Source organism: Neopelma chrysocephalum, unplaced genomic scaffold (assembly GCF_003984885.1).
Source record: "Neopelma chrysocephalum unplaced genomic scaffold, ASM398488v2 Primary Assembly neopelma1_65, whole genome shotgun sequence".
NCBI classification, from domain to species: domain Eukaryota; kingdom Metazoa; phylum Chordata; class Aves; order Passeriformes; family Pipridae; genus Neopelma; species Neopelma chrysocephalum.
This window is the reverse complement of record NW_020897722.1, coordinates 6,014,700-6,027,494: the sequence shown is the minus strand read 5'-3', so window position 1 is coordinate 6,027,494 and position 12,795 is coordinate 6,014,700. Positions and strand designations below refer to the sequence as shown.

Sequence of the window (12,795 nt, the reverse complement as noted above, 5' to 3'; positions counted from 1 at the left end):
AAGGATGCCATCCTCCTCCTCCCAGTGTGAGCCCCTCTCTGCTCAAACAGCCTTTGCATCCTCCCTCGACATCCTTCATGGGCTGCCCCGCTCACACTGTACAGGAGGGAGCGATGTCGCTGCATCCCCAATCCCCCTCCAGCCATCGCATCCTCCAACACTTGGGAAACAGCAGAGCCAAGGCTGACATCCAGTCCCCATCAGGAAACACACCTGCGTATTCCTGAGGCAGCATCGGCCGGCTGATGACTTTCTGAAAGGTCGTAATCCACTCCAGCTGGTCGTCCTCTGTCTCGCAGGCGAAGAGGAATTTCCGATCCGGGGTGACGATGGTTATCCCGTGCTGCCAGTGGTTTCCCTGTGTGGACGGTGGGAGCCCCTCCAGCACCTTGTAGCTGTTTTCCTTGCTCCCAATGAAAACTTCCCCTCTAGCAAAGGCATCCTAGGAGACAGCAGAGCAGTCAGGCAGGTGTGAGTGTGAAGGGGGCTCTGGGTCTCAGACAGCTGGGACATGGCTCACCCCGCATCAGCCACAAATCCCATGAGCCAAACTCAAGAGCCACCCCAAGAACCCCTGCTCATCCCCCAGGGGCACCCACAATACAGCACCAACACCAGGGAGCCAAAATCCAGATGCAGAATGCCCAGTGAACAGGGCTTCCAAAGAATTTTTGGTGAGTATCTATGAACAGGGCTACTGCACGCTGGACACCAGGCAGAGCCACCGAGCAGTGACAGCTTCATGTCCTCTTGGCTCTCCCACCAGCCTGAGCTTCACTGCAGATTATTACTATTATTATTATTATTATTATTATTATTATTATTATTATTATTATAATTACTAGTATTATTATTGCAGATAATTCCCAACAGGCAGCCCAGGCACCTTTATCTTACCAGGGGATCTTTGAAATACATGAGCCGTCGGTCATCCATGGTGAACCATCGCTTCTTGAATCCCTCTGTTTGCTGAAGAGTCAAAAATGCTGGATTACACACTGAAACAGCACAGCTTCTCTCTTACCAGACACAATCCAGGAGTCTCAAGGCACTTGGAGGACCCTGATGGTCTGGGGGAGTTGAGAACAGGCAGCTTCTGGGTCATCAGGAGACACCACAGCCAGGGTCTGGGCCAGCTGTACCATGGGGGCTTGCAGGAAGGGGCAGTGAGTTTGTGAAGTGGTTTTGCATATATTTTTTTTGATGTTTGCTCCCAGGTGATAAAAATGTATGGTGCTACAGCTTTGCCTCTCTGGCAAAATATAATACATGAGAAATATTTCGTATCCTACCTTTGGCCCCGTTTTCTCCATGTATCCTTCCTTCAGGTAGTTTCTAGAAAGCTTTGGCACCAGCTGGAGCAACCGAAGAGGAGAGAAAAGAGAGCAAAGTCAGGTTGGAGGGGGCTGGGGGGTCACTGGGTGTGCTGGGCAGGGCTGGGGGGGTCACTGGAAGGAAAGCCCACCCAGAGCTGGCCCCCAGCCCTGAACCCACCCAAAAGGGGGGCGCAGAACCATGGAACATCTTTGAGCACTTCACCAGCACAGCCAGCAGCCTCCAGGAGGAGCCCCAGGGCTGCCGGGGCAGCCAGAGAAGGAGCCACCCTGCACCTTAGAGCCGACTGGACCCCTCCCAGGTAATTAGTGGAAGGCAATTAGATTTCAAAATCTACGGTCAAGGAGGTAGCCGGGAGTAATCAACAACAACCAGCACCAGTGACGTTACCAACTGCAACTCCCGGCCCTGGCTGCCAGTGCAGCCTCTGGAATTAGATTAGCAAAGGGTAACACAATTAGCAGCTCCAGCACCCGGAAAACACAGACAGAGATTCATAAGCCAGGCTGCACTGACCTGCACACAAGAACTCATCCAGAGGCCTGGGTATGGCACTGACATCCTTCTGCTTTCATCTTTTCTACCTTACAGCCTTTGTTTCAGCTTTTTGGTATTACAGCAGCAGAAAGATGCTGACAGCTCCCATACACATGGCAGTGCTGGAGTTACTCACACACACGACTCACGTTGTGAGGGTGAACATGTGTGACTGCACGTGCTTCCCAAGGCTGGATGTTGGGAACAGGTGCTGCACGTGGGCTCAACATCCCACCACAATCATTTCAGCCTGGTAATTGTAAAATGCTCCGAAGGATGGAGCACTCCCCAAGCCTTCCAGCTTGTTAACAAGATGCTAAAAATGAGCGAGAGGGGAAAAGGAAATTAAAAAACCAACCAGAACTGCAGGAGCACTCACATCAACATCGCTGGCTCCAGGGAATGCCACTTGTAAGTAATGGAAACGTGCTGCCCGGATGGCATTGAACCAATCCACTATTTCCTAATAAAGAGAAAGAAAAGCACAGTGAGGAACACAGTCTGCACACAAAATAACCTGGTCCTGCTGCATTTTATCTCTCTGATTGCTGTTCCCAGTGCCAGGGCACAGTGTAGCAGCAGTCCTGAAAAATACAGAATACAGCAAACAGATGAAGGATGGGGAACATCCGGCTGCTGTCCCGGGCTGCCAGATGTGCACAGAGCTCTGCAGCAACCAGTGAGCACCAAGGGGCTTTCTGCAGAGGGAAGGATTTAAACACACCTCTGAACTGGCAAAACCAGCCCCAAATCAGCATTTGAGATATTGAGCCTGACCTTATAAAATGGCTTGGCGTGTGCTGGCTGGTGCAAAAGCAGCCTGACACCCCCACAGCCCCCTCACTTCCCCTGCCCTCCCAGCCCCTCTGGCAGGACATCTGAGCAATGCCTGAATCCCACCCAAAATTTAGCAACATACTTCAGTGTCTTGCTAAAAGAGTAGCTAAGTATCTCTTTATCTTTGTACCCCACTCTATCAGTTAAGTCTGCAAGTCCTTTAGAGACAGCCACAGTGACATCGAAGTCCCAGCTCAATTCCCAGAAGCTCTGGCACTTCTTCCCTTGCTTGGCAAAAGTCTGTCTCCATTTTTTGCCCCCTAAAAAATAGTTGGTTTATAACTTGCTTGTTTTTAAACTCATTTTTTCATTTGCCTCTGGTGAGACCCACAGAGCTTGCATTGCACCAGATGCCTCTTTGAAGGTTTCACTGAGAAATGCCACATTAATTTTAAGCACTCAAACATAGCCTTGTGGTCTGAGGGCGTGAGAAAAGGAAAGGCAAGTTGGAAGGGATATTTACAGCTTCCGTCCTTGGGATGCTGGGATGCTGAGCTGTGGGAGAGGGATGCTGAGCAGTCCAGCTGTCACTAATGCACATGAAGCTTCACACATCAGGGACATGTTCAATGAGCCAGACCAAATCCTAAAATAAACACTGTCAGCCCTTTCAGGTGAGGTCGCTGTAGTGTAGGAAAGATCATATCAAAGGAGAAGTCAGCCCTCAGTAAGATTTACACCTTTTTATGCTTTAAAAATGATTGGAGTGGGGGGGAAAGGCTCTTCTGTGAAATTTGTGAGATCTCAGTTTTAAGGAGTTGAATTGGGTTTTCTCTAAAATGGTCTAATGTGGCAAACAGCCATCTTCAAATATTTAAAAGCTTTGTTTTGGTTTGTAAAGCTACTTCAAGTTGAAGGGAAAAAAACCTGAAACATAATAATAGAAACAACGTTTTGGAAAATTCTGACCTACTTGTGTGAGGTTTTACCCACTTATCACTTGCTTTCCTTACTCTAAGCAGCTAAGGAGACCCCAGATAGCATCACAAAGAGGATCAGCAAGAGGAATTCACTTCTGAAGTTAATGATGACCAAACCAGGCAGGAGACAATGACCAATGAGCTGCAATGTTAAAAGGTTGTTATCTCATACAATCACCTACTGGATGGCTATATATATATATATATATTTATCTGTCTGTGGGTCTCCTTCTTGATCACCCATCACCAGAAATGGGCTTTGATCAAATTCTTCCCTGTGAGGGTGGTGAGGCCCTGGCACAGGTTGCCCAGAGAAGTTGTGGCTGCCCCACCCCTGGAATTGTTCAAGGCCATGTTGGATGGGGCAGCCTCCAGTCCCAAAGGGCAGGAGCTTACCCCAGACTTTCATCTTCTTGCAGCCCTCACTCAGCCAAGGGGACAGACCAATTTCAGGGTAGTCCAAAAAAATTCAGCCTCGGCATTATTGGATGGCAGGAGAGCACATCCTTCCACACCACTGACAGTGGAGCTATTGCACGAGACCGGTGACACTGCTCCTTCCACCAGCCCCCTACAGAAACCTCAGCACTTTAAAACCCAAACCCAAAACACTACAACCCTGACTGCACTCCTCACAGCTTGGCTAAGCAAACCACCAAAGCCCAGCAAACCACAGACACAGGCACGATGGTGGGATGCAGCTTTCACAGGCAAGAGCTTCTTCTTATTATTCTGGTTTAAACTGCAGCCAGGAAGGTGCCTGAGAGTGACCTGAATAACACTGTGCTGTGCTTGCACAACTGGTGCCTGTTCTGCACCACGGGACCTGCACATCCCACCAGGCAGAGTGGAGGATGGAGGGGAGGGTAAATTTGTGAGCAGCCCCAGACCCATGAGCCCTCTTCTTCACATCTCCCTTCAGAGGCATCAGAGCAAGGGATTTGTTTCAATACAAACACAAATATTTGCATTTTATAAAGTATGAGACAGGCAGAACAACAATTCCTCACTTCTCCTACAATCCAGTTTGCTTCCCTTTGGTGAGTCTTTGGATTAAGTCCCCTCATCTTTCATTGCTCCATCCACCCCATCTCCTTCCTCAGGCACTGAGGAGCCTCCCTTAAAAAATCCTCTACTCCAAGTTGCAAGCAGAGGAATAGCAATTCCTTCTTAAAAGACACGTTTTGCCACCTTTGTGCTTGGAAGGACATGCCAAACATGCTCAAAGCTTGTTCTGCATCCTGTACCCCCATTCTTTCCACCCCCTCCCAACAATTCCAGCTCGGTTAGAGCCTGGTGTGCCACAGGTTGGCTCTGGGCAGCATTGACCTCCAGGACCACAACCCAACCCTTCTCATTACTTCTGTGCCCTCACCTTGCCATCTTCATGATAGACAAAGATGTTCCTTGTGCTATTGTCCTTCAAGTAAGTGATCTGCAGTCCGTGTGGGTTCCCAATTTTTGCAGGCTGGAAAGTCGCATTTAGGTGTTCGATCTTCATAATCGCTTTGGGTTCTTTTGCCTGAAAAACACAGCTGAGTGAGCAAACACCTGAGAATTGGCTTTCAAACCAGAAAGCAGTTCATTTAGTCAGAAAAAAACTCCTGATTGAGGCCATTAGCTAAAAAGACCTGATTCCCAGCCCACAAAACTACCTGGTGATGAGATATTAGAGACTTTGCTTGGCATCAATGAGTCCTTCCCGCCAGCCTGGAAAAATGCTCTGTTCTGCAAAGTTCAGCAGTTATGCAAAAAAACCTACAGACTGCTAACTAACAGGCCAGGATGCTTTCTTCATCTCCAGCACCCACAGCCAGTTCATCCTTGTCCCAAAAGACGGAGGATTATCCCCCTTGGCAACATCACACCTGGGTGCTCAGCTGGCAGGGACACCATGTGCATGTCCCCATGCTCTCACATGAGCCACTGGCTGCTGACTCTGCTCCTCCCCTTGCCTTCCAAACTTGGAACTTTCTTTTCAGAGGCACAAATATAATCCTTACAGCCCATCTCTTGGGTGGGTTAGCCCAATGGAGAGCCTGGATCAGGCCCTCTCAGGCACCATCCCAGCTGCAACCTCTGTGGCAGGTACCACCATAGCACTGTTCATCTTCTTACAAAATGTCTTCAGAAGTTTACCATCTTTCAGGACTGCCCTGAGAAGTGAACCAGCAAGTGTGAATAAGACATTCCAACAAATACAGATCAGGCACTTGGTAACACCAGGTTTAGGGCACAGCCAAGGGCCAGCAGAAGGTCATGCCGTGGTGCCACGGTCCCCAGCACCACGCAGAACTCTTGAGCTGGCAGAGCTGTTAGTGCCACTTTGGGAACTTGGGGACTTGCCATGGACACACAGCCGTCGTGGGTGACCACGGAGGGGGAAATCCCAGCACAGAGGACATGTCTAGACAGCGCTGTTCCCACCACAGCTGTGGTCAACAACGAAGCAAAGCAGCTTTAAACTATCAGAGCACTCAAGAGTGACTGAATGGGGCTAGTGGGACTTTCACTTCTCCCTCGGTAAGGATGGGCTCTCTCCCCTCCATGAGATGCAATTGCACTGTAACAGACCAAGCTGAAGGAGAAGATGGTGCTGTCAAAGCTACAGAGAAGTGTGGGTGGATGCTCCCCCCCTGTGCAGGTTGTGGCTCATCACGACACCTCGATTGTATCAACTACTTGAGAAAACCGTCTGGTGGTTTGTCCTGGGCTGCTCTCAGCTGTGATGTTCAGGGAAGACTCAAAGGTCAGATAAAACACCTTGGCTTCCCCCAATATGTGGTGCAGAACAGTGGAGTGTCCATCCATTCATCACAAATGCAATTTTCATGGTTACAGCTCCATTTCTCACTTACAATAATGAAATGTGCTCTGGGGAAAAAGACCAATGTCTCCATACTACTTGACATGGGATCTGAAAAACAGGGAGCTTTCCCTCTGGATTGCATGTCATGCCATGCAAAGGATGATTCAGACTCCAGTGACCACTGTGAGGTGGTGGTACCTTCATTACAAGCTAACCATCACTATGAAACCCATGTCAGCTGGATGGTGCAAAGCCAGAACTGGCCAGTTGGGGCATCTCACCATGACTGTGGTGGTGGAGCACGAGCAAACCCTATTTAAGAGAGCAGTGAGCTGTACCCGGTGCTTTCGTCCTGGAGCAACTGGGGATTCAGTGCTTACAGAAACTGTAGAAATAAACTGGTGGCCCAGGGATCCCATGTTCAGAGATGCTCTCACAGCTGTGATCTGCACAGAGCAATCCCAGGTACTCACGTCGTTTTTGTTGAAGTACTTCAGTGCACCTTCTCTCTCTGATAACACGAACTTTCGGCTTAAGAACTGCCCGTTGTCGCGTCCTCTCTTCCACAGAAATCCTTCTCGGTACCCTGCAGCAGAAAGGAATGGCCAAGAACCAGGGATAAAATCCTCCATTTAAAAAAAGAGTTGGGGTAAAAAAGAGGAGATGAGCCCTGACTTCAGAACTAAGCAGACCAAGTGTGTGGCTGTTTTGCTCGAGACACGAATGAAACAGGCCTTCTCCTTAAGCTTTGCCCTTTTCATTCCACCCTTGTTCTTTTCCAACAGCTTGTGCTTCAGATGTCCCTGCTCTGACACTCAATTTAAGATATAATTATACAAAGAGCCCCACTGAAATGGTGTTCCCTTTCTTAGTTTCACCCCTTTTCGATTTTTGCTACTGGCTCTCAGGAATGAGGATTTTAAAATTAAAAATTATGTTTTATAACAACTTCCAAATAGTAGCTAAACTACCTTTTTTTTCCCCGTATGCCAAATGGCACATTAATGTCTCTCTTTCCTGCTGCTACAAGCCAGTGGTGTGCAGAAATTCCTTATTCAGCCTGTTTTTCACTTGTCCATTCTGATACAGATTTGATTTAAACCACTGATGAAAAGATGCAGAAAAAAATCCCTCAACTAGTTCCTCAACATTGACTCTACAGTTACAAGCGAGATAAAATGCTTCCATGACATTAAAACCTGAAGCAAGAAAAAATTCACACACAGACTTCTACTGGACTTACGAGATCCTGCACCAAATACTTTCTCCAGTTCCTCAGAGACTTTACTCAACATCAGACAAAGTCATCGCTGTCTGCCACAAATACAGCCAATGGCCAAGCCTGTGGTGATGCTAAATGCAACCCTTGCTGAACTGGTGGAAATATTTAAAGCTCTCAGCAGCTTTTTCTTTGTCTCTTTATTCTATACAGGGCATGTGCTGCAGCAGGGCTTGATTTTAAAATGCAGGGCCTCATCCTGCCCCCCTGAACAGGGGGATGCTGCCCCTCAGGAACCAGCCCAAGTGTTTTCATTTGGGGACTGTCAGCAGGGACACCCCTCCTGTATTATTACAGCTCACTCCTAGGGTGAGCCAGCACGAGCAGAATGTGCACCTCTCTCCCCATGAGATCCAGCAGCCCCTGCTGCCTGCACTCCCACAAATCCACAGCCAGGCAGGCCCAGCAGCCACCAAGTCCCTCTCACTGCCCAGAGATGCAGATGGGACAGCCCAAAGGCCTCAGTTATCCCATGGCCACAGCCAGCACCTGGTGGTGACATACCACTGTCCACCTAATCCTTTCACCTCCCAGCTCTCTCCACCCCTCAGTGCAGGAGAAGTGCTCCACCCCACATCGTCACCCGTGTGCACCAGCCCAGTATCCCAGGGGACTGATACCGGACACATCAGGAGAATAACAAGGCTGAAAGTCTTTCTCTAGTGCACTCATCCACCTTGGGAGAATCTTCCTCAAAGCCAGGAGCAGACCCAGCTCATTCAGTCCATCAATTCAACCCTGTGGGTTTGCCAGGTATTTTTTCTAGACAAAGCCCCATGGGAGGGCACTTGCAGAGTCAGAAGGAGAAGAACCCAGAGAGAGCAGGATTGCCCCAAGTCTCCCTTGCTCCCCAAGAGCAAGGGGAAATAGCCAAGGAAGCCAACGAAGCCCAACCAAGGGCAGCTGTGCAGGAGTGGCCCAGGTGCTGTGCTCATATCACCATCGTGGTAGAACTGCCAGGGAGCCGAAGCTCTGACTGACACAGAGTCAGATGCTGCTCCCTGCCAGGCTCTATCAGCAAACCTGCTACACAGCCTAAGGGAGGCTGTACACGATGGAGCTGAATAGGAGTAACCTCTCCTGACAGGAGACAGACAGGCAGGAGGTGATGCCCAGCTGATACGTTTATGAAATGCAAGATTTGCTCGACGCGAGGCAGAGCTGCTGCCGGGGCTCTGATGGCTGGGGATGGCCAACTGCTCTCCTGAATGGCAGCATGTGAAGCAGTTTGCTCTCAGAGTGTGTGGTTTGGAAACCAAGGACAGGTGGTTTCTGTTCCTGAAGGGTGCTGGGTTTTAATGCCAAGCCAGTTGGAGCAGCAGGGGAGTACTTCAAAAGTCACTGCTATTCACACCACTGAATGGCAGAGGTGATTTCAGAGCCTCCCCACTGGTATTTGGGGAATGCTGACATCTTGCAGCGGGATGAAGAGAGCTGGGCAGAGAGGAAAGGACATCAGCATCAAACAACAAAGAGGAGAGACAACGTGAGAAGGACAATGACATCTCCAAATGCAAATGGGGTAATGAAGAAGGAAAGCCCATCTTTTCTTTCAGGAATCCCCACCTGGGGTTTGCTTGGCTCACCAGAGCACGATGGGGGCACAGAGCTCAGTTCCCAGAGCAGCTCAGCTCCACAAGTCCTGCCTGTGGGTCTCATCCGTTCACTCATCCTGAGTGTTTCATTATGAACATCTGAGTGGCAAAGGATGCTGCAGACATTCCTGGTAAAACCCGTTCCCCACCAAAACATCATTTTTTGGGATTACTCTTAGCTCTTAAGGGATGAAGAAAAAATTGTTCTGCATCTCCCCAAAGACAACCTCAAATCATTGCAAATCTGTAAAGTCTACCTAATGGCCACCTGGCAGATGGGCACTGTAACAGCTGCATATATGAAGGAAGGGAAGCCCAAAGAGGTTTGGTGAGCTGCCCAGGACAAGGCTGTGAGGCAGTGTTGATGTCAGGCTGGAAACCCTGTTTTCCCTGCCCTTCTTACATAGGGACATTTAATTATTTTGATCTTCTCTTTCTAACATTTTGTGGCAAATCACAGTATCCACTCCACAGTATCCTTCCACTGCAAGGAAGAATTAAAAAAACCCAACACAACTAAGAGTTATCCCTCACATGCCAGCTCTTCCCAGACAGATTGCCTCAGCAAAAGAGCTCCTGGCTGCTCTGACAAAGCCAGCTGCTGATTTCAGTGTTCTTCAGTACAGATTTCTGCTTGCTTCTTTCCTTTTTTTTCCTTTTTCCTTCCCTCCCTCCCTCCCTGCCTCCAGGGCTGCATCCTTGGGAGCTGCTCCTCTACTCTGCCCAAACCTGCTGCCTGCATCCCTGTCAACATCCATCAGTGCAAAACACTGTGAACTGGACTTGAACCCAACATGAACCCAAACAGGTTCCCCAGGCAAACAGTGTGTCAGCAAGACGTGTCCTCAATGTCCTGATCTAAAGGGTTGTGAAAACAACTAGAGAAGGCGCTGAGAAACAAAACTGCAGGAGGCTGAACAGGCAACAGATCTCACACCAGAGGGCATCGGAGTTGGAAACCAAACCCTCTCTTCCTTGTCTCTGTGGGCTGAATCACCTCAGCAATATTTAGAGTTATCTGGCCACATCCAGATCTTCCTGGGTGGTGAGGCCCTGGCTCACGTTATCCAGAGAAGCTGTGGGTGCCCCATCCCTGGAAGGGCTCAAGGCCAGGCTGGACGGGGCTTGGAACAACCTGTGGAAGGTGTCCCTGCCCAGAGCAGGGGTTGGAACTAGATTTAGGTCCCTTCCAACCCAAACCATTCTGGGACTCTATGAAGGCTGTTCTGCTTATGTTGAAGCTGCACAACCACTAGCCCTACAACACCTGCTGATCACTGGTGTTAGACTGTGCAGCATCATGTCACCAACACTCTCCCAAGGCCCAGAACGAGGGATGCAGCTGCCTGCCATCATCCCACTGATCACCAGCACCCCACTGTGACTGTAGAAAGGACTACCTGCTGGAGAGCGCCTGCAGCCACCCTTTAGAAATACCATTTTTGCTTTGCTAACACCGCTGCTGTTTGGATGTCAAGTTCTCTGCATCACTTCAGCTGCCTGACACGGAGGAAAATCAATCCCTTGCCTTCGTAAGCTGCTCTGGCACAAACCTGTGACACTTGCAAAAAACCCACCAAGCAGTCGTGACAAAGTTAGCCAACAAATTGCATCTAATACGACCTGAAACCACACAGCCCAAATGGGTATTTTTGACCTGTAACACAGTTTCCAAGGTAAAATAAGGAACTGGCACTTCCACGCTCACTTAATCACCGCGGCTAAAACTCTGGGGGCAAAGAAAACAGGGTCACCCTCTTGGTTGATTGAAAAGAAGATAGTGCATGGCCTTGTGTCAGCTCAGGTGGGCTGGTGTTTGATGCTCCTTCAAGCCAGGCAGGTAAAACTGGCAGGACCCACTGGGTGCTCTGGTGTAGCCCAGCCTTCTTGCTGTCTGAGAGGCTGCAGAGGAAGCAAGGGAGAGGACTTTCTATCACGAAAATCTGATGTAGCCACCATCTTTCCATCTGACTTCTGCCAGCAATTGGTTCAAGTTCCCCATTTCTTAAGAAGAGGGATATTGCTACTTCCCCACCTCAGAATGCTGTTACAGTGCTTAGTTAATGATGGGGGGTTTTGGTCTCTGAGAATGTGGATTGTAGGAAGTACCCAGAATCAGTTTTAGCCTTTGTTCTCAGAGAAGAAAAAAACCCTCCTGACCCAGTGGATCAGATCCACTGTCTTGCAAAAACCATGCATGGACTTTGCTTCTGTCATCTTAAGTAAGGCATTAAAAACTGGGACTTAAAACCACATCTGCTCTTCAGTTTCTCTGGCACTTTACTTTGCAGTTTCATATGCAAAACCATACCCAAGCCCAAATGCATCATTATGTGGTTTCTTGCCTTCTTCTCTCACTGCAAGACAAAGCATGGGAGGCTGAAATAGGAGGAAAAAAATGTAGTGCGAGTAATCCAAGGGCAATCCCATTTTCCTAGAGTTCAGGCAGCGCATCTCCTCCTATAGAAGCAGGTTTTCCTTCCTCTAAGCAGTTAAAGTGTGTTGACCCCAATTCAGAGCTTTGGAGAAGATACAAATACAACTCCATCACTTTGCTGCTGAAATTGCAGGGTATGTATCTCCACTCCTCTGTGTGTCAGGAGCTGAGCACTCTGCTGTTATTAGCATTGTAAGATGTTAATTAAGGCAGAACGGGCGATAGGTACTCACTAGACATGATGTGCCCACCCTTTCTGAGAGGTTAAGGAACTGCATAATTATGTGGAGCAGTTGAGTGGTGAATCCTTGACATCTCACATCGCCCCTGACCCCGGTGTCACAACCTCCTTTTAAAACAAAGAGTCTGAAGGACACTCCTTCCAAAATAACCCCCCACCATCCATAGTCAGAGGGCTGGATGGAGAAGATGGTATATTCTCTGTTTTCCCTACGGACTGGACTTGTAATAGGGCTGCCTAAAGAGCTGTGTGCCTCTTGTTTGGCCTCAATGTAAATGGTTTGGTTTGATTGCTCTAAGTTTTAGTATATTTCTTCCTGTAGCATTCAGCCACCATCAAAGCAAGACATTTCAATGACTTCAATTTGAATATTTTAAGCCTTTGCATTCCGATACAAGTTGTAAAATAAGGAATACTAAATTTTCTCATGGAGTGAAAACATCACTCTCTGTCCACATCCTCCCCATACATAACGCAGCCCACCCGCAAGCAGGGTCAAGGTTGGTCAAACCGCTCAGAGCTTTCAGTCAAAGCTGCAAACACTACCCTACTCTGCTGCACAGCACCAGCAGCTTGCTTTTTTGCCTTTGTTTTCCCTGTCTGCAGCTGTGCTGAGGAGCTTATAACTTCCCTACAAACAATTCTGCAGTCATCTCCAGATAAATACGCTTCCTGCTGGTCCCATGTTCAGCAGTGCAGAGACAGGAGTGTTGGAGATCTCAGCATCCCGACGCACAGGAGGCAGAGGGGACCTGGAGGGCTTGCTAATGAGATGAGCATCCTTCCCCCAGGGCTTCTCCCGCAC

The 12,795-nt window shown here is 48.8% G+C and overlaps 1 protein-coding gene across 1 annotated transcript in view; it reads right to left on the bottom strand.

Annotated features, from left to right (window-relative positions):
• Nucleotides 1-12,795, bottom strand: part of ADAP1 (ArfGAP with dual PH domains 1) — a 51,058-nt gene that overhangs the window by 1,514 nt on the left and 36,749 nt on the right. Inside the window, exons 5-10 of the mRNA XM_027683591.1 lie at nucleotides 6,912-7,024; nucleotides 5,005-5,151; nucleotides 2,252-2,335; nucleotides 1,293-1,355; nucleotides 898-969; nucleotides 214-442 (exon numbers count right to left, since the gene is read on the bottom strand). Coding sequence (XP_027539392.1) covers nucleotides 214-442; nucleotides 898-969; nucleotides 1,293-1,355; nucleotides 2,252-2,335; nucleotides 5,005-5,151; nucleotides 6,912-7,024 — 708 coding nt within the window. The remainder of the gene's footprint in view (nucleotides 1-213; nucleotides 443-897; nucleotides 970-1,292; nucleotides 1,356-2,251; nucleotides 2,336-5,004; nucleotides 5,152-6,911; nucleotides 7,025-12,795) is intronic.